Source organism: Podarcis melisellensis (assembly GCF_964234715.1).
Source record: "Podarcis melisellensis genome assembly, chromosome: 9".
NCBI lineage: Eukaryota > Metazoa > Chordata > Lepidosauria > Squamata > Lacertidae > Podarcis > Podarcis melisellensis.
The window spans coordinates 46,491,877-46,512,910 of record NC_138541.1 but is presented as its reverse complement, the minus strand read 5'-3'; the positions used below and the strand labels follow the sequence as shown (position 1 = coordinate 46,512,910).

Genomic DNA, 21,034 nt, shown 5'->3' with positions numbered 1-21,034 from the left:
TCCTAACTTTTTTGGATAATTTCTCGCAGAGTTCCTGGGCTCACGGTCTCAAATCCAGGGAGGATGCAGCACAGCTGATCAAGAGCTGGATTGAGGGGGTAGAACAGAGGTTCTCCACCAGGGTTCAAGAGATCATCAGTGACAGAAATGCTGAGTACACTGGTTCTGCGTTGCAGAAGTTCTTGCAGAAGAGAGGGATACGCCACACAGTTACTTCACCCCAGCAAGGGGGGGTGGCAGAGCTGAGGAGTGAGGCTCTGGTTAAGGCTGCACAGGTGATGCTGAAAGAAGCCAGGTTACCTCCTGAGTTTTGGCTGGAGGCTACTAGGGCTGTGTCATTCACCTGGAATCGTGTCTACAACTCACTGGTAGGTGACACACCGTTTTCTTTGTTAAATGGCCGCAAACCCCAGGTTCACTTTCTGCGGACTTTTGGGACTCCTGCGCTCGTCGCTTTGCCTAAGGCTTTGCAAGGGCCAGATGGAGCCAAAGTCCAGAAAATGATCTTCTGTGGGTATGAGCCAGATGCCCATGCATGGCGATTTGCTTACCCGTCAGGTGATCAGAGTAAGGTGCTGATCAGTAAACACGCTGAGTTCTTAGAGGAGGATGTAAAGTCAAAGACTCCTGTCAGGCGTGATGTTCTCTCAGATTGTCTCTCTGACCCAGAAGACAGCTCTGATGAGGCGGAAGCAGAGGCTGAGGCTGCTGATGACGACCAGGTCACTGACCAGGGTCAGAAGCAGGATAGGGCATCTCCACAAGCTGTTATGAGACTGCCCAAGAGTGCGCCTAGTTCTCCTGTGAGTGTAATGGAGAGGATTCGAAGACGCTTTAAGTCAGAGGGTGAGTTCCATGATGCAGAGGACACACCTGCTGATCAAAGTGAGTCAGAGGAAACACCTGAGTTTGTGCCTAGGAGGTCCAGTCGCACAACGAAAGGTATCCCACCAGAGAGGTATCAGGCCACAGGTGCGTGGGTAAGTTTCGCACAGTGCGATTCTGAGAGTTGTGAGGTGGTTCCACAAATGCCAAACAGGTTTGCCAAGGGAGGGCACAAGGCATTGGGGAAGGGATCGATCTCACAAGGTGTTACTGAAGATGTTGCACAGGTATCACGCAGGGACACAAGGGGGGGTGTTATGGTTCAGAATTTATCTGGTTAAATTCCCCTGGTGTGTGTCACCTGCTAACGTCAGCTTACAGAAGCTGGGCGGAGACAGAAGCTTTTAGAAGCTAAGAAGGAGGAGTTTTTCCCTGTACTTTCACTTCTCTCTGTGTATCTGAGAGAGAAAGACGTGCCTTTGGACATGGCTGAAAGAAGCCCTGGACTTTAATGCTGTAATGTATGAATAAAGAGCTGTAAATAGACAAACCTGTCTATGTGTGCTTACAAGAAGCAAGACTGCTTTACACGCTGTGCTTCTACTCTGCTAAAAAGCCGTGACTGAAAGGAGAGACAGCAGGAGTTATTGCGCAGCTTGAGAGGAAGCCTGCCGGACCGCTGTAGGTGATTGATGCGGATCGTAAAGCTGTCTGACGTCGCGGCTCTATCGATAAGGCAAGATCGATAGATATCTCCACAAAATAAAGGGGAAAAAATTCCTTTATTTCCCCCCAAAAACCAGGTTGAGGAACAGCGGGATGCAGGGGCGCCGACTTATAAAAAATATTGGGGGGGCCCGGGAAGTTTTCTAAATTTTAGATGAAAATTAGTGATTTTTAAAGTTTTTAAAAAGTATTTTAGAGTCATATGATCAACATTAGAACCCCGAAAACTCGACTCTCTATAACTCCACACTCCGGGAAACTCGACAAGCCTGAAACACTTTTTGGCTTTGAAAAAAGAAACAAAACATAAACACGCACGGTATTTTCGTAAAAAGCTAATTTAATTTACAGTAACAATTATGCTTATAGACTATTACAGAGCAGTGAATTTATAGCCCTGAAAAGACTGAAATGATATTTAAATAAATCCTAAACTATCATTAAAAGAATAAAACATAAAATATTGCTGTCGCACAGTAATAGCGCTTTGATTAATAAGTGAAATAGCTAATTTAAGCTTACTTTGAATAAGGCTGAGGGTTCATTAAATAAAAATAATATCTCAAAGTTAATGCTTTAATACAGTTAATAAAGTTAATACAGTATGCCTAATACTGTATGTAAATACTGTAATACTGTATGTAAATAACGGGCTTTAATTGGGTCTTACACCCTAAAAATATTTAAGTATTTGAAAATAACTAATACAGTACTATAGTAATATAGAAATACAATACTAAACTAGTACTAATATTTCGAAACTGAAAATTTAACATTCTGTATGTATTTAATTCTCTATTTTATAAAGATTTTTAATATCTGACAGTGAGTTTGGAGTAGCCCAATGCAAAAATCCTGAGGATCCATGTGGATCCATGCTTTGTAACCACGTTTTTGCACCACTGTGATCCTAGGCAACAGTGGGTGCGTGATTTTTTTGGTGCAAGATGTAGCCATGGACATGCTATGTGATCTGATGGTGAATTTGGGGTGACCCAATGCAAAAATCCTGAGGATCCATGTGGATCCGTGCTTTGTAACCACGTTTTTGCACCATTGTGGCCCCAGGCCACAGTGGGTGCGTGATTTTTTTGGTGCAGGCTGTAGCCATGGACATGCTATGTTATCTGATGGTGAATTTGGGGTGACCCAATGCAAAAATCCTGAGGATCCATGTGGATCCGTGCTTTGTAACCACGTTTTTGCACCATTGTGGCCCCAGGCCACAGTGGGTGCGTGATTTTTTTGGTGCAGGCTGTAGCCATGGGCATGCTATGTTATCTGATGGTGAATTTGGGGTGACCCAGTGCAAAGATCCTGTGGATCCATGCTTTGTAACCATGTTTTTGCACCATTGCAGCCCCAGGCAACAGTGGGTGCGTGTTTCTTTTGGTACAGACTGTAGCCATGGACATGTAATGTGATCTGATGGTGAATTTGGGGTGACCCAATGCAAAAATCCTGAGGATCCATGTGGATCCGTGCTTTGTCACCACGTTTTAAATGGGGAGGGAAGGAAAAACACAGAAGGGACAAGAAGCACAAGAGGGGTGTACGGAGAAGCAGCTGGCTAAGAATGCAGGGGAGGAGTTTAACGGGGGGGGAAGGAAGGCAAAAGTCCCCCCCCCCAAGCCAGCCCTCTCTCTCTCTCTCTCCCACCTGCATGTTTTTCGGCTGCCTGCGAGGAGGTGGTGGGCTGGAGCCTGCACGCAGTGTGACTAGGAAAGAATTAGGAGTCGATCCTTTCCTTAACCCTCTGCTTGCCAGGAGGGCAGGGGATTCCCTGCTCTTTGTTGAGTTTGAGCAAATGCAGCAACAGAAGCGGGTGGGCAGTAAGACCCTGAGGCAGAATGCAGGAAAGCAGCAGCTTCTGCCTTCCCTCGCCCGACCGACCCCCGATCTTATTTTTCCCTGATTTTTGCCGCTGCGCTCCGGCTCCAGGGACCACACATTCGCTCAATAATTTTTGAGGGGGCTCAGGCCCCCTCAGGCCCCATGGAGTCAGCGCCTATGACGAGATGGCGGCGCTGCGCCTCCCCACTGTCCTCTGAACTTGTGGAGTTGGCCGATGTCTGCCCGAAGCGCGGGGCGCTCTGCTTCCTAGGGAGCCCTGCGGGAACTCCTGCAGGGCTCCCCAGGCTGCAGATGTCTGCCTGGCGCACGGGGAACTCCCGCCGGCTCCCCAGGCTTGCTGTTAGCTTCCTGAAGCCTGGAGAGCGAGATGGGTTGGTTAAACCACAGAGTCTAGGACTTGCTGATCAGAAGGTCGGCAGTTTGGATCCCCGCAATGGGGTGAGCTCCCGTTGCTTGGTCCCTGCTCCTGCCAACCTAGCAGTTCAAAAGCACCTCAAAGTGCAAGCAGATAAATAGGTACCGCTCTGGCAGGAAGGTAAACGCCATTTCCGTGTGCTGCTCTGGTTCACCAGAAGCAGCTTAGTCATGCTGGCCACATGACCCGGAAGCTGTATGCTGGCTCCATCGGCCTGGCAGGAAGGTAAACGCCATTTCCGTGTACTGCTCTGGTTCACCAGAAGCAGCTTAGTCATGCTGGCCACATGACCTGGAAGCTGTATGCCGGCTCCATCGGCCAGTAAAGCGAGATGAATGCCACAACCCCAGAGTCGTCCGCCACTGGACCTAATAGTCAGGGGTCCCTTTAACTTTAGAACCATTTACAATGTATCAGCAAGTGCATTCCATAGTTTTAGTCACTTTTGAATTCTATCTGTAAAGTGTTAGATGAGTCAAGAGAAACACAAAGGATACAACAATGTCATACTCCAGTGCTGTTGTTCTTTGCCCACTGAACACAGTCAGTAAATATGCATAGGATCAGGCTCGCAATTTATTTTATTTTTTATTTTTTTGGGTAGCTTACTGATGGTACGTAGAAAATAGCAAAAAGTCTGCATGTTTTACCAAGCAGGCCTTTAGCAAATTGTTTGCCACAGTTCACTTCCCTGGTGACTGGTTTGCAGTAGCACTGATGATAAACACAGGGATTACATTTTTAAAAATCCATATGCCTGCTGTCACAGTCAGTAATCACACCTTTAGGTACATGGTTCATTATTGAGCCTGTCTGTCAAATAAATTCTTTCACCATCCGAAAAGAGACTTGTTTCTCCAATCGTTAATTCTGTAGACAGCAAAGATTCAAGATAATCTAAAAAGGTATTGATGACTGCCTACCTACTATTTATCTGAGTGAGGCAAAATTCTTTTTGTTCTGATCTTACCTTATTTCCCATTCCATCACCTTCTGAGCATTGTATGGTGGCAGCTGTAGAGTTGGTTAAATGGCTGGTGGGCAAAGAAGCAGAAAAGACCCCCCCCAAAAAAAAAAACCCTCCCAGAATTGCCAATTGACCAGATCAAAGCTAAACAGTCTGACCAGCAGTTTGAGCTACTCCGAAAAAAATCAATAAGTGAAGCTGCTTTTCACAGCATGGAGATAAATATTATCACCTGCCTGCAGATGATGTTGCTTTATAAACAAAGTAGTAGGAGCTGATTAAAGATTTGGCAGCCCTACATAGCAAAGAAGAGTTACAAGAGCAATTTTGGGTGAGGAGCTTCCTTGGGCTTGGTTACACAAGATTAGGGATTAGTTGTCACAGCATTTCTGTTCTGTCTGAGAGCTTCCAACATGCCTGTCTGCACAGTTCATTTGCTTCAAAAGCTCTGGAGCTCACCTGAGCTATGCACGATGAGCAAAGGATGCAGGAGGAATCTATTCTGGTAAATCCTGATATGAACTGACCTGATCTGGACCTCTTGGAGTAATCTGTCGATCAGAACATAGCTGTCTATCAGATTTGCTCTGCGGCGACACGTTTCTTGTCTTCTTTTTTAAAGTGCATTTCAAAATATATATTTTGAGAAATCCTAGCTTTAGAAATGAAATGCTTATCTGGAGAAGAAATGTGTCTTTGAAATACTATGCAAATATGCATGCAGATCACAGATTAATGTGGAAACATGGTGGAACAGAATTATGAGTGAGCACAGTAAGGAAACAAGCTGATTCATCCATCCCTGAGCTAGCTCAGGGCCTGAACACTACCACAGAGTCTTAAACAAACATCCTTTGAGGGTTTTTACAGCTGTGTCTGAGGTTTAATGTGCAGAGTTTAACTGAAAAATAAATGAAATTTCAGGAAGCCATGGAAAATGCACTGAAAAACGGAAGTGCTTTTTGGCAATACAGTGGTACCTCAGGTTAAGTACTTAATTCCTTCCGGAGGTCCGTTCTTAACCTGAAACTGTTCTTAACCTGAAGGACCACTTTAGCTAATGGGGCCTCTTGCTGCCGCCACGCTGCCAGAACCTGATTTCTGTTCTTATCCTGAAGCAAAGTTCTTAACCTGAAGTACTATTTCTGGGTTAGCGGAGCCTTTAACCTGAAGCATATGTAACCCGAGGTACCACTGTAATGAAACTGAAAACAAAACCAAAGACACTGTTTCAGCTCAGCTCTGCACCTAACTCCTACAATACTGCCCTATTTCATTCTGCTACATTTGCATCAAAGTACAGCAGAGAAGAGGTTGTCAGCTCCCTCCTCTGGTAAGCTAACCTTGTGGCACAGAGCATGCAATTCCTGGGAGGGACGCACTGTAAGAGTCTGCAGTTTGAGGAAACGAGGCTGCATTCATCCTTTGCCCTGGTCAAACACCATTTTGTGATTTTTAAAAACATCTCTGTGTTGTAAGCATGTAAAGCATGCAGTCCAAATTAACTGCAAACCATTCATTGTATTTTTAATTATAGAATGCAGTTCTACCATGTGAGGTTTAAAACGATTAGACGCTAAAGCTGCTTGGGGGTGTTGGCACATGCACCCAGTGTGCTCATCCAAGTTTGAGCAAACGGTAATGAAATTAGAAGGTCAGGGGACGCTGGAGATTTCATTCAAGCAGCTAAAGGTGCTTCTGTGTTTGTGTTTTAAGCAAAGAAGAAGAAGAAAATATTGAAATGAAGCAAAAGGAGGGTGACAAGGAAAGGAGCTGCGGTGGTTCCTTTAAGGGCTGGTGCAGCAGGAAAAGCAATTGTTTTGTGCAAGCCTGTTGTTCCCTTGAAATGTGCCCAGTTCTTTTGATTGCATGACCTTGATGAAATTAGCAGCACTATTGTGACTCACACTACTGACAGCGCTGCCAGCTTTCGGTCTCTTCATCACACACTCACGACAACTATTCCACGTAAAGGATTTTACTATCAAGAGATTTGGGTTTTTTAAAAAAAAGGTGTTCTCACTTCTAGTCTAAAGGAATAAAAGATGTATGGGAAGAATAATGTCACTGAGCATGTATGCTACCCCAGCAGAACAGCAGGGGAGGTCGTCTCTAAACTCCCAAATTTGAGGGCACTCTCATAGGCTTTATTAGAGAAAGTGCAAAATTTCCGGAGGGGTTTTGATTCTGCCTTGATGGCTCACTGAGTTGTTCCTAAAGGCTGTCAAAATGTATCAGGTGAACATGCACTGTAAACTATTAGTAAATATAATCGTCATATAAATGTTGGACTTTCCCTTTTTTGAAAAGGGGAAATGGAAAATGGAAATGGAAAAGAAAGAGTGGAAATTAATGTCTAAAACATACCGTAATAGCTGGGGTAAAGATCCTTGCACTTCATAATTTTTCCATTATACACCCTCCCCCCATTTATTCCAGATTCATATATATTTCTACTGGCTAGAGATGAATGCACAAATAATCTACTTGTTTTACCACCAGGAGGGCTATATTATGTCTTTCACTATCCAGCTTTCCCTGCAACGGATTCACCCTCGACGCTCACATCTCCAAGTGTTGCATTTGTTCCTGTTCATTCACAGTTACTATCAGCTGTCCCAGTCCTCATAATGTATTACACTACAAGCTCCCAATATACATTTGCATCACTCTTGGATATTATATGTTTATCATTTGCACATTATTTTGTTATATTTTGAAACATATTCATTCCCTTTTGAAAAACTTGATATATGAAATAAGAAACAACGGTGAGTTTCATAGCTCAGGAGTGATGTAAGTCCTCTGTCAGATGACACATTCTTATTACTACACTGCACTGGCCCTAGCAGCCATTTGAAAAAACCTTAGGAACAAAGAAGGCAACTCATTATCCAGGAGGATGTGCCTTCTCTCTTCTTTGCTCCACACCTGAAGCTGCTGAGTTCATTGAAGAATGTCAGTGGCATGCCATACAACAGTATATTGTAGTCCCCCAAATATCTCTCCAGAGTTTTGGGAAAGTACTTCACACACGTGTTCTGTTAGGCTTATATAAGGTCAGGCTTATTTCTTGTCCATTAATACTAATTGAGAACAGAAGAAACTGAATTATTATATAATAATCCTCTTACAGGAAAGCAAATTACCTCTGTAAATATAAATCTGCTCTTTGATTGTACAAAATAATACATGTTTGAATCATTTAAGCTTTATTCTCTGTAAATAATTAGTGTTTCAGGACTGTGACCATTTCTTTCCAAATTGATGGATTAATATTTGTAATGCAATTTAGGTTTTAATACAGTATTATGTTCAGTGACTAAACAGTATAAGGTTGAAGCCAGGGATGAGTAATATAATCAAGGACTCCAGGGAGTTAAGTTTATTTGAAGGATACAGCTAGTAAATTCCATATTATTCAACCAAATGAAAGGTAGGAGCTAAAAACACTAAATGCTTTTGGTTTTACTTTAGGATTATCGTGTGAACATCTTTCTCCGTCAGAACTGGAATGACCCCCGTCTTGCTTATAGTGAATATCCAGATGACTCTCTAGATTTGGACCCATCCATGTTGGACTCTATTTGGAAACCTGACTTGTTCTTTGCCAATGAAAAAGGCGCCAATTTTCATGAAGTAACAACAGACAACAAATTGCTACGGATTTTTAAAAATGGAAATGTTCTCTATTCCATCAGGTAAATTGCAAATAAAAGGCTCTGATGTGATATGGAAGCAATGAGGTTATGATTTAGTTTGGATGCGGTACACATTCCCTTAATGAAAACAGTCACTGCATTCCCTTGTTGTGGATTGTTCACATACATAGATACAAGGACATAGGCTGATTTCTCTAAGTCATCCATATGTAATTCAATTGGTGAAATAACTGGAGGCTGTTTAAAATGCCATGGTTCCATGTAGAGGCCATTTCTTTCAATTGCGCACAGAGGTCTCACTGCTGAATTTTCTTCTGAAAGCAAAAAAACCCACAACCCATTATTTTTAGTTTTATTTACTGGTTCTAGCCTTCTATTAACAAACTAAAGCTTAGATTGGAGTGCCTGGCGTGCTCTGGTCCATGGGGTCACGAAGAGTTGGACACAACTAAACGACTAAACAACAACAAAAAGCTTAGATGTGGGAGGAAAGTGTTGTGCTAATAAGAGTTGTGTCTCTTTTTTAGAGGCGAGTCTTTTCTCTGGTAAAGTAATACTGTTGAATGAAAGTCTTAGATAAATGTCTACTCTGAATTCCTTACTTCAGTAACAGTTCAGTGATTATTCACTTCTAGATGTCTAGAGATTTGTAATATTTAATTTCTCATATATTGTTGACCACAATAGATCAGCAGTTATCAAAATAAGAACAAAAAACATGATGTAAGAAAAGCCCTGCAGGATCAGGCCAAATCTTAAACGGTCCAGCATCACAGCTTCTGCAGTGACCAACCAGATACCTATAGGAAGGCTGCAGGCAGGACATGAGGGCAATATTTTCTCCTACTGTTGCCTGATATTGGTGACTGATACTCACAGGCATGCTGCCTCTGATCCAGGAGGTAGCACGTTACTAGTAGCTGTTTATAGCTTTGTCTTCATGAAGTTGTATAATCTTTTAAAACCATCTAACCTGGTGGCTATCTAGTGTTAGTGAAGTCCATAGTGTAAGTATGCAATGTGTGTTAAAAAGAATTCTTTCCCACCAGTTGGGGTGATTTGATGACTCAGTTAAGCATATGTAGCAGATAATAGTAGTTTTAACGCAGGTGACGCTGTGGGTTAAACCACAGAGCCTAGGACTTGCCGATCAGAAGGTCGGCGGTTCAAATCCCCGTGACGGGGTGAGCTCCCGTTGCTCTATCCCTGCTCCTGCCAACCTAGCAGTTCGAAAGCATGTCAAAGTGCAAGTAGATAAATAGGTACCGCTCCAGCGGGAAGGTAAACGGTGTTTCCGTGCACTGCTCTGGTTTGCCAGAAGCTGCTTAGTCATGCTGGCCACATGACCTGGAAGCTGTACGCCGGCTCCCTCGGCCAATAAAGCGAGATGAGCGCCGCAACCCCAGAGTCGGTCACGACTGGACCTAATGGTCAGGGGTCCCTTTACCTTTATGAAAACATTTAAAGTGAAGTCAAATAAATAAGAGCTGTGCAGAATTGCCTTTCCCCCCTCCATGACCACAATCATGTAGCAGCAGCAACAACATACAATCTATTAAACTGATAAAGTTAATTGGAACTGAAGTAACCATCAAACCTGGGTTTGAAATCTCTGCTGGATGTTTCTCAGGTTCTTGGTTCAAGACCTGACTTGGACCCAAGTTCTGACCATGATCCAGAAAGTTAACCACCCAGTAATAGCTGCCCCTTGGTCAGGTCTCAGACACAAAGTGACTTTTCCCTCCTGCCTTTATGAAATGAGAGACACACAGAGAGCCAGTTCTGGCGCTACTCTTTTCATCCTTTGAGAAATCTATGTGTAGATCATTGTACAACATTGTGCAAAGTGTAACATTGTTTATATTTCACCCCTTCTTAGATGGTTCCTCCCCGGAGGGAAACAAAAAACAACTCTGTGAATGTTGTTTCCCAAAGGTCCTTCATTTGCACTCTTGTTAGGGGATTCTTCCATTAACTCATTCTACCTTTCTGGCACCTGTAGACAGAGGATACCAGCACAACACTTTCACTGAAATCATAAAGGATCAGCTTTTCTTGTAGGAATCAGAAGGTTTCTTCCAGCAGGTTCAGAGGGCTTTTATTTGAAAGACTTAAATTGCTGTTGGTTGTAATATCACAAACAACTAATACGGACTTGCAGGATTAGGGTCTAGGCTAATACAATTTGATCAGGGCAGGAATTGTATTTAGAAAATGCTGTGGTGAAAAACTTGTTTACTCAGGGGTAAGCTCCATTTATTTTCATGGGGTTTACTTCCAAGTAAGGTAGAATTGCAAACCTAATTTCCCCCCAGAAATTAAGCATATTGACTTCATATTATTTTCCAAATGCCTAAATGGTTTGTACACCTGCCTGCTTTCCAAGACACTTTTCTTGCATAATGGATGTGTGTGTAGTAATTTTGAATATGAGACAATGTGTGTTGGCCAACATTCGCTTTATAATAGTTCTTCTGTATTCTTTCAGATTGACTTTAATACTCTCCTGCCCAATGGACCTCAAAAATTTCCCAATGGATGTCCAAACATGTATCATGCAGCTGGAAAGCTGTAAGTGTGAACATAGTATTCTCATGTTCATAGCACATAGTCTTGTGGCACCTTGAAGGCAACTTAAGTATTGCAGCATAAGCTTTCATAGGCAAAAGCTGCCTTCTTCAAATGCATCATGTTTCATGTTGATGTTATATGGATCAAATATTATAGGCAGTAATGGGTGAAATCCAATGGTATCCATGCAGAAGTGGAATGGACTTCCCTCTGCACAATCAGACCTTCCTCTCCTTCTGCTTGTAGGACCCTCCAAAGCTAATTTGGGGGGCATGAGGGGTTGCAGGGGAAGAGAGAAAAGGGAAGTCTGATTGAATGAGCAGCAGTATAGTGGCCAAAGTTTGTGAATTATGCTAAAAATCAATTCTAAATAATTATAATGATCCCCTTGTTTCGGGATCAGAATACACGTTTCTCCATGAAGAATATACTCATCTCCCCAATCTCTTTGAATGATACCCCTAATTTTGGAGAGTGGAAACACAGTCACTGATGCCTTCTCTTTTCACATTTTCTATGTCATAGCCAAACTGCCCTGCTACTGGTAGTTACCTGTAATGGTCCTGATATAGGGCAGCAGAAAATGGCAATTATTGGGTGATATATATTGTATGTATGTGAGATTTATATTAATAGTAGTGATCGTCCTCTAGTCAGACTAGAATAAGCGGGCTGGAATGTTAAACCATAGTATCCACTTCTTTTTCTCAGTGGAACTTGGGTCACACTGAAAAGCATGTTTGATATATCTAGTTCCTAGAATTCTACTCTTCAAGTAGAGCCTTGTGGATTTGGGCCTGCTAAAGGCATGTTATTGGGTTGCTTTGCAGAAAAGTAGTAAAATCACTGCAGTCAACATTTTGATATTTTTGAACCACAGCGGGATTCCTAGAGATCCGCGCAGATTCAGTCAGCAAAGCAATGCTGCTCTGGAACATGTGCCCTAAATAGTAATTTGTAAAAAAATAATGAGAACAGAACTCAAATAAGTCACTTCGGCTCAGAGAACTATAAGGCAAAATGTCTAAACCAATCAAGATCTTTGTGAACAAAAGCTTCCTATACAAAAACACTATGGAGCCTTCCATTGTGTTGAGGGCACTCTTGTGTATATGACAAAACTAAGAGAGGGGGATGACATCCAGCAATAAATGCTGGTCATTCTGCAGAATGGAAAAGTAACACTGAAAAATAAAATTAAAGATTTCTTCCAGTTTTCCTTTTTTCTATTTTAAGGCCACAGAGTCCACCACTTGTATTAGTTATCAACATGTAGACTAGACTAGGCTTTATGGGACACATATAGGTCACCAGTTTCCCTAGTAAAGCCCCTCACCATAGTTTAAGGTCTTTTCCTCCATATGATCATAATAATAAATAAATAATAATTTTTAATTTATACCCCGCCCTTCCTGGTTCAGAAAACCGGGCTCAGGGCAGCTAACAACAAATTTAAAACACTTAATTGTAAAAGCAGTATAAAATACAGTATAAAAACATGAATAATAATAGAATTCAAAGTTCAGAAATCAATTTGGAGGAAATCCATCTAATAAGCATTAGATAGTCACCAGGGCTAGCTGGCTAAATTAGTCCTACTTGGGCCAGCGAGGAGGCCAAGGGAGAATTAGCTGTGGGGTCTTGGAGTGGGTAATCTTCATAAAAGGGGAGGGGGAGGGAAGAGAAGGGAAATAAAAGATCAAGCTGAATCCAAATTAAAGGCCAGGTGGAATAGCTCTGTCTTACAGGCCCAGCAGAAGGAAGTTAAATCCCGAATGACCCTAGTCTCATGGGACAGAGCATCCTACTAGGTTGGAGCCATCACTGAAAAAGGCCCTGGCCCTGGTGGAGGATAGTCTGACTTCCTTAGAGCCTGGGACCTCTAAACTATGGTTATTCATGAACCATAATCACATAGAGGAAGAGAATGGAGCTGTGTCTCCTGCCCCCACTATCTCCTTAGCATTTCCACAGATCCCATACCCCTGGTGGCTACATGTTGCCGGGTAGGATATCTGAAAAAAAAGCCTGCTTGTCTCCATGTGCTTTAGAACCTCTGGCACATATAGAATAGGCGCCACTCTTCAGACACTACCCCAACATGTGTGCAATAGAGGGGCAGGCCACAATGGAGGGGCAGGCCACATGTGATGATGGCAGCAGGACAAGTGGAGGTATCTCCACTGCCTTCCTCCACAGGAATTGGATTGTGTGGAGACAATGCCTGAAGAGGGCTTGTTTCTTATCCAGGACGACTGGGCAGCAGGTGGCACATAGTCAAAGCTTAGGGATAAGTAGGGTAATATGTGCCTTCTTTTCCAGGACACTTCTTTTCCAGGGGGTTAAATTTCTTCTGAGTGGATTTTTCAAATTTGCCAAAATGTCTTTTGGGATGAGACATAGACATAACTAGTGGTTGAAAACTTGCTTTCCTCTTCTCTTCTCCTACCCGCCCCCCTCAGCAATATATCACAACTTCTATAGGCTACATATAGTAGGGGTATTTAAAATCAGAGTCGTCAGAGTGCCCTCTTTTTTGCTCTTCAAAATATGGCAATCCTAGAAGGTAGGCTGGAGAAATAAGACTTTGGTGCCCATGGGTGATATTTTTGCTATGTAGGCATCATGCTACAAGCTTATTATCCAAGTCTGTCCTATCATACTGACTGTTAATCATATCCCTATTGGTTCTACCCTGTATCAAGCATGTAGAATTACAAAAATGTAGCTTGCTTGGCGGCTTCTGAAAGGCTGCTTGAACACACCATGGTCTGCTTGTCTGCTCCCATCTCTTCACAATCTCATTCTTCCCCACTGAGGCAAGCGCAGTGACTTTCTGCCCTCTGGTGCACAAACTGTATTTGATAATGATGTCATTTCTGGTGCATTAACACAGAGTTCTCCTAATATATTTCTATGTCTTGGGTCAGCTCATGATTGCAATGAAATGAAATAAGTTTGACACTGTTATCAACAAAGCAGTCTAAAGTGCTAATCTTACTGAATTGGGAAAGAACAGGGGACTGCCAACTGCTCACAGGATCAGTCCAAAGTCTCACTGTTTTGGCAGGCTGTTCCAATAATTTCTAAACTGTAGCCAATGATGTACTCATCCTTTAATAGGTTATGTAGTCTCCTAGTTGTCCATGAAAATCACTTATAAATTTTGATATTATAAATAAAAATGAACTAAATAACCATGTAAAAAGATACATAGCTTTCTCATTGACAATGTCATGTATGGGACAATGTTATAGCAGAAGCAGAAAATAGCCATATGGCACTTTAAAATGCAATCCCATTGAACTGAATGGGATCTTCATGGAATGTGCTATAATATATTTATTGCAGTACAAACTTAATGCATGAAGTGTTAGTCTGATCCCACATAACATGTCTCTCCTCTTCGGTAATTTCTGTACCATTGTTCCAAGGGAAGTGTTAGTCCAGGGAAAGTGGAAGAGGAAACTGTGCTGGAATTCCTTTCACCAATCCTAACTAACTTTCCATTGTTGCAAAATGTAAATGGGGGTGCACATAAAGATTGTATTACATTATGTTTACCATCTGACCCAGCCAGACATGCAGGACCTTGTGCAACTAGAAATTGGATCCGGCAAAATTCTTGCACCGTAGTCTTGGAAAACAATATAACTTTTAGCGCATTGTGGCAAAATAGGGAACTGTTGCCTGGGTAATGCGTACAAACATATTCATTCTCCCTGCCCAATTCAGAGAGAGAACAGTGGAAAAGTTTTGTCTACCCTTTGTGACACCACCATGAATTTGATCAGCTATGTGATGCAAGGACACCATGTTCTCCTTGAGATTCCTGATTGTTTGGGATCACACACTGGCAAAGAAAGACACTCTCTTTATTCTTTGATAGACAAGAAGTGTGTAATATCTCAGGCTTATATAGTGTTAGGCACATCTTTAAAAACAACACATACTGTCGTATAATAGGTATATGGAAGAGACACAAAGGGGTTCTCCTTGGTGGGTAAAGTACACATTAAGATTAAAAGCTTCCATCCTTAGATAGGTTCACACAAGAATAGTGTGTGATTGTCCTCAAAGCCTCTCTGAACAATTGAGGGGGCCTCCTGAGCACGACCCCCTCAACTTTCCAAAGACTTTGAGGGGAAAGGATGGAACAAGAACCTTTCTTCCTGTGAACATCCATAAGACCATGGGGTAGAAGAAAAGGAGACTGAAGGTGTTTTCTCTGCCTTATCAAACACCCCACTGAGCTCTCTCCCAGTAGGATGAAAGTGAAGGTGGAGGCGTCTTTTGTGTACTTTTCCTGATTTTTCTGATGCTTCATTTACACCAGCTCCTGGGCTGGCATACATTTCCTAAAACCCTTCTTTCTCAATGTTGTGTCCTCAGATGTTATTGGACTACAACTCCCATCATCCATGACCACTTGTCTTGCTAGCTAGGGATGATGGAAACTTTAGTCCAACAACATCTGGGAACCCAAGGTTGAGAAAGGTTGTCTTAAACCACTCTGTCACACAATCCAAACCACCCCAACAGATCCCTTTGTGGAACTGTCCTGACTTTGGGGCCAGGCTTTACATCTTTCCACAGCACTGGGGAGGAGGAATTTAAATCAGACCACCATTCCTATTGTAGTGCTCTCTCTGAACTCAGAGAGTGAGATCTGATGTTTTGTATGGCCCCTGAGATGCCCTCCGAGGAACTATAGGATTGCTGAGTTAATGACATCTGAGTATCCAAGGCTTTCACCTTAATTTCTGTATTATCTGTGGAGAAAATCCCTTAAGTGTCTCTTCCATGTGCCTATTATATAATGCTAAAATGGTTTACTTTTGATAATGGAACCCAAATACTAGATGTGTTTTGTTGGCATATCTGCCTAGGGTCCTGTCTTGTTGCTCCCATAATGCCAGATTTATTAAAATTGGCATGTCTGTTGTTACAGATTAGGTACACGCTGGTGCAATGCAAGTTTTGGCACAGGCTATAGTGTGTATATATGAAAAGCACAAATTCAACCCAGCTACAACCCTGTAGAATAATTTATACTATCTCAGCCTTCACTAGTCTGATATCTTTTTCTTAGTGATTTTAAAACATAGCAGTGAAAAAGTGAATTCCAGGTTGCCTCATGTCTTCAAAAGGACAAAAGGTAGAAAGAAAATATTGTATCAGCAATTGCCTATGCATTTTTCATAGTTAAATGAATTGTAACATAGAACGAGTTAGTGGCCATGGCAGATAATTATAATTAAAATACATATTAAATGAATGAATCTCATTTCTGAAAATCCATTTTGACATAGCAGTTGTTCCTTGTCAGTTCAATGAGTTGCACTCATGAGATTTTACTCCTGGCTAGAATCTACATGCTTCAAATGATAATTTGTTTTACACACAGCTGGTTTTCATCTGAATGTATACAAGGTGTGATAAAATATATGCATCTGTGGTTCTCTCTCTGTAAGCTTCTTCTATGGATTTGTAATAGGGTAATATTGCATGATATTGTTCATTGAGAAACACAGCAGTAAGGTTATATACAGGATAACACCATTTTAGAGCTAAGGTTGCTTTCTAGATAGTTATTAAAAACTTCAAACACAAAAGAACACAGGAATCCAAACTAAAACAGGAAACATTTACACTACACCTTTTTGTATTGTTCTCATCACTGCCCAGCTAAGCATCAAAGGAAAACCTCATGGAAGACAAACAAATAGATTGAATATTTCAGAACATCTGGTCAATTTTGATGAAATTAATAAGGACTGATTTCATAGATCAGCACATTTAATGGGGATACTCTGAGCTTAATTTGAGCCAGGATGTCAAAAACTTTTCCTCCTACACTTTGCACTGATGATGATGATGATTATGGTGATGATGATGGTGATAATAGTAATATAATAATATTAATAAGAAGAAGAATGATAAAGAAGAAAATGTATTTTCTTCATTTAGAAAAATCTCAGGCAAAATTTGAAAATTTCCCTTCATAATGGAATCTGGAGATTAAGCAAATTTTATGTTATGACAACATCTTCTGCATGCTTTGTTTTTAATTCCTAGTTGGATACACGATGAACGATCTCATCTTTGAGTGGCAAGAAAAGGGAGCTGTCCAGGTGGCTGATGGACTCACTTTGCCACAGTTTCTCTTGAAAGAAGATAAAGATTTATGTTACTGCACCAAGCATTACAACACAGGTAGAAGAATCACGTAGTTTGTTGACAACTGAAAGTCCCGTTGTTTCTCTTTCCTGTTAGTCATTAGGAGTATTCAGCAATGTACTCAAAACAAGTGATGACAAAGCAGCAATGGCGTGTGGAGAGCGATGGGATGTTGTCTGCTGAACATTATGGCTGCCACCACCAAGTGGCAACCAAGGGGATCATAATCTCATAGGAAAAACAGCACCAGACTTTTGAAGTAGGGAAAAAAGAATCCAGAGTATAGTTTTATGAGCCCATTTTACATGTAGGAGCTTAAGAAAGGCAAGAGGGAAGCAGGGAGACACAAAGGAGCAGAAGTGCATGGAGGTTTGGTTTTGGGTGAAAGCCAAAGAAGCCGGAGAAGAGGCATGCAATGACACACAAATGAAATCAGGTAGATTGTTGGAGTCTTCCATTTTTCCTGTCAGAACTCTTTTTAGACTCAGTGAACTGAAGCCAATAAATTCATGTCTGAACAGAGATTTGAACCTAAGTCTCACATTCTGGAACATACTGTTTTTAAAAAATTGTTGTAACCTTGAAACCTTAGGGTGTAGGGTGGGTAATTAATAATAATAATAATAATAATAATAATAATAATACCACATCTTTTCACCTGCATCTAAGTCTCAATACCCCTTATCCTTTTCACCTGCATCTAAGTCTCAATACCCCTTATCCATGGACTCTGAAAGAAAAGCATAAAAGGGAAGGAATTTGGCAATATCCAGGGGAGAAAGAAAGTCATGTGAGGGGTTGGAGAGTACATAGTAAGCTTACAATACTATGAGGTGGCCTGAGGACTTTACATCCATTTTTTAAAAAAAACTTTTCTTAAAAGTAAGAGCTAGGGCATGTGGCTACAAAGCCATGTGCTTTCAAACGAGCCCTGGAATGTCCCTGGAAATTGTGCTACCTGATAATGTAGCATTATTTCTAGCATAAAAAAAAGATGGTCCCTCTTTGAACCCACCAAAAGTTCAGCAAGGTGGAATGTTCAGAACAACCCTAGCTGATATTTTAGCTTCTGGACAGAAATATAGTAGAGCTAGACTGCTGCTGGGTAGATAGCAAAACAGAAATATAATCACCTTTGTGTCAGCTGGCAGAGCTATGCCTCTGCCTCTGTTGATCAACCTGTGGAACAAACCATATGCCAATCCCTGTAATAAGAGTTCCTTGATTAAATAAAATGATCAGAGGGGAAAATGGAGAATTATTAACAATGATTTAAGTAAGCAGTTTCCCAAGAAAACAGCATGACTTCTTTCCTCACACACATCAAATTGTATTTTGCTTGCTTCTCTCTCTCTCTCTCTCTCTCTCTCTCTCTTACATTTCTCATGAATTTAATTTTTGCTCTTTATACTCCCTGTCTTCCCAAATTAATGTTCCAGTTTTCATCAGGCCTTACACAAAGCTCAAACTGGATTCCTTAATGCAGAAGCAGGTTATGATGAAGACATTTGTAATATTGTGGGTTAAAACACCTATTTGCACGAGAAGCACTCCAATTGACTTAGGTCATAGCCTCACCACACAATTCAAGTACTCTTACATCACTTTAACAGTCATGGTTTCCCTCAAAGACTATTGGGAACTGTAGTTTCTTAATGGTACTGGGAACTGTAGCTCTGTGGGTTGTCTCTTAACAACTCTCAGCACTGTTAACAAGCTACAGTTCTCAGGAGTCTTTGGGGGAAGCCATGGCTGTTAAAGTGGCCTTCAAAGTTGTGTTGTGACTGTGCAGTGTTATTGTGAAAAGTCAGAGTAATGTTACAAATGATTGAATAACCCAAAGCCTGTGTTCTCCAGTAGTCTTAAGAAACTCCTTTCTTGATTAGATGAAAAGTCTACCTAGTCCAGCATTCTCTTCATAACTGTTCTCTCTAGAACAGTATCACCTGTTCTAGAAGTTCACAATCATGACATGAAAGGCTACCCGCTGTTTGTCTCTGGCATGTAACATGATTTAAGTATACTGTGAATCATATGAATGTATTCCCCCCCCCTAAATAGAAATGGAAAAGAGCAAGAAAAGCCTGGAAAAATTTATAGATTAGTGCAGGGGTCGGCAAAGTTTTTACAGCTTGGGCAAGTTCCTGGTCCTGCAGACACTGCGGTGGCCTGGAGTGCGCACGGATGCACGCATGCTCAAACGCTATTTCCGACATGGAGGCCCATGGGCCTTAGGTTGCCAACCCCTGGATTAGTCACCTTCATCAATTGTTATAAAGAGAAAGCTATTTTAAAAAATTGCTGTATTGCTGCATTTCTTACCGCTGATAAAAAAACCACAGCTAATTCCGCTAACAATTTGTCTCTGTTGTAACTAGGCAAGTTTACATGCATTGAAGTTCGATTCCACCTTGAAAGGCAGATGGGCTATTATCTCATTCAAATGTACATACCCAGCCTCCTCATTGTTATACTTTCCTGGGTGTCATTTTGGATCAATATGGATGCAGCGCCAGCAAGAGTGGCTTTAGGAATAACAACAGTTCTCACCATGACAACACAGAGTTCAGGGTCACGGGCTTCCCTGCCAAAGGTATGCAAGCTCTTGGACTTTATATAACACTCTCTGTGTGTTTTGCTCCTCCTTGAACATGGGGCTATTATTTTTTTCATATATCGTGTGTTAGCCCTCCTAGTCTTAAAACACGTGCTGTTGGCAATATATCTACAGTATAGCACAGTTTATGGAAGAACTGCAGTAGCAAAGGACATTTTCATCTTGTAAATTAACCTTTAATTGCTTTAATCATTTTCAGCAATGTCAAATTCTCTGCTGGTGGTGGAAATGTAGATTCTTATTGGAGATATTCCTTACTGCGCAGTAGGCCGTTTGTTTTATATTGATCTACTTCCTTTTGTGCCACCTTCCCTCAGAACCTCTTAGGATCAGTTAACGGTGCTTTCTTGTGACAACTACTTTTGGAAGCGAAAGTACTTAAGACAGGCAGTTATATTAGACCCACACATGTGGAACTGTCCAGAGATTTGCTGAGATCCAAGCTGAGGGCTAGAGCTGAAGCTGTAGTTGCCATGCTGCCAAGAATAGCTTCCCTGAGACAAACAATACCTGTTCCTGGTCATAATCTTTGTAAATGCTCATTGTTGCCTTAGCCCATCATCTTGTAAGTTTTGGCCTTTCTCCAGATACCACCAAGAATCCAGTGTGGGTGGATTCACAAATCATGGGGTATCTCATGCTATTGATACTTGCAAACATTATAATTGAAGAGAAAGTGTGTTTTCAGCAGAATCTGGATGGGGTGGCTAGTGTAGCTTCATAAACCTTGAAAGATCTTTTAAGAGGGGCAAGTTTTGGGGATTAAAGCTAAACCATTTGTGTAGTGCACTTCAGCCTTTATTTCAATTATATGTGTAAATCTCTATATAGCTGCACTTGAATGACTAAGCTTGGTATGATAATAAATCTATGATTACAAAACCTGCTGTTCAGAAGTAGTATTGCAACTCTCTGGTGCAATAGCCACTTGATACCCATTGCCATAAAATAGTGAATATAGTTGTAAGTAGTAGCTTTATTTATTTTTCTCCTGAACACATTTTTGGCAGTTACAACACCCTGATTTGTACATACAGGTCTTACAATTCCCTGTAGTTCACAAGGTGATGGCAGACATAAAGCATCACTAGTGTGAGATCTCTGTTATTTGATTTACTGTTTCAAGGTCAAATTCCGTTTCCTTTCACTTTGAAGAAACCCTGATGCTGACTTCAACGGAACAGTACATCAATATAACTGAAACGAAAAAGTGCTCT

General features: G+C 41.5%; 1 protein-coding gene across 2 annotated transcripts in view; it reads left to right on the top strand.

Annotated features, from left to right (window-relative positions):
* The window catches only part of GLRA3 (glycine receptor alpha 3), an 82,001-nt gene that overhangs the window by 45,281 nt on the left and 15,686 nt on the right, over positions 1-21,034 (top strand). For both annotated transcript variants that reach the window (XM_081926127.1, XM_081926126.1), the window contains exons 4-7: positions 8,265-8,488; positions 10,938-11,020; positions 17,099-17,236; positions 19,579-19,793. In XM_081926127.1, the coding sequence (XP_081782253.1) occupies positions 8,265-8,488; positions 10,938-11,020; positions 17,099-17,236; positions 19,579-19,793 (660 nt within the window). The remainder of the gene's footprint in view (positions 1-8,264; positions 8,489-10,937; positions 11,021-17,098; positions 17,237-19,578; positions 19,794-21,034) is intronic.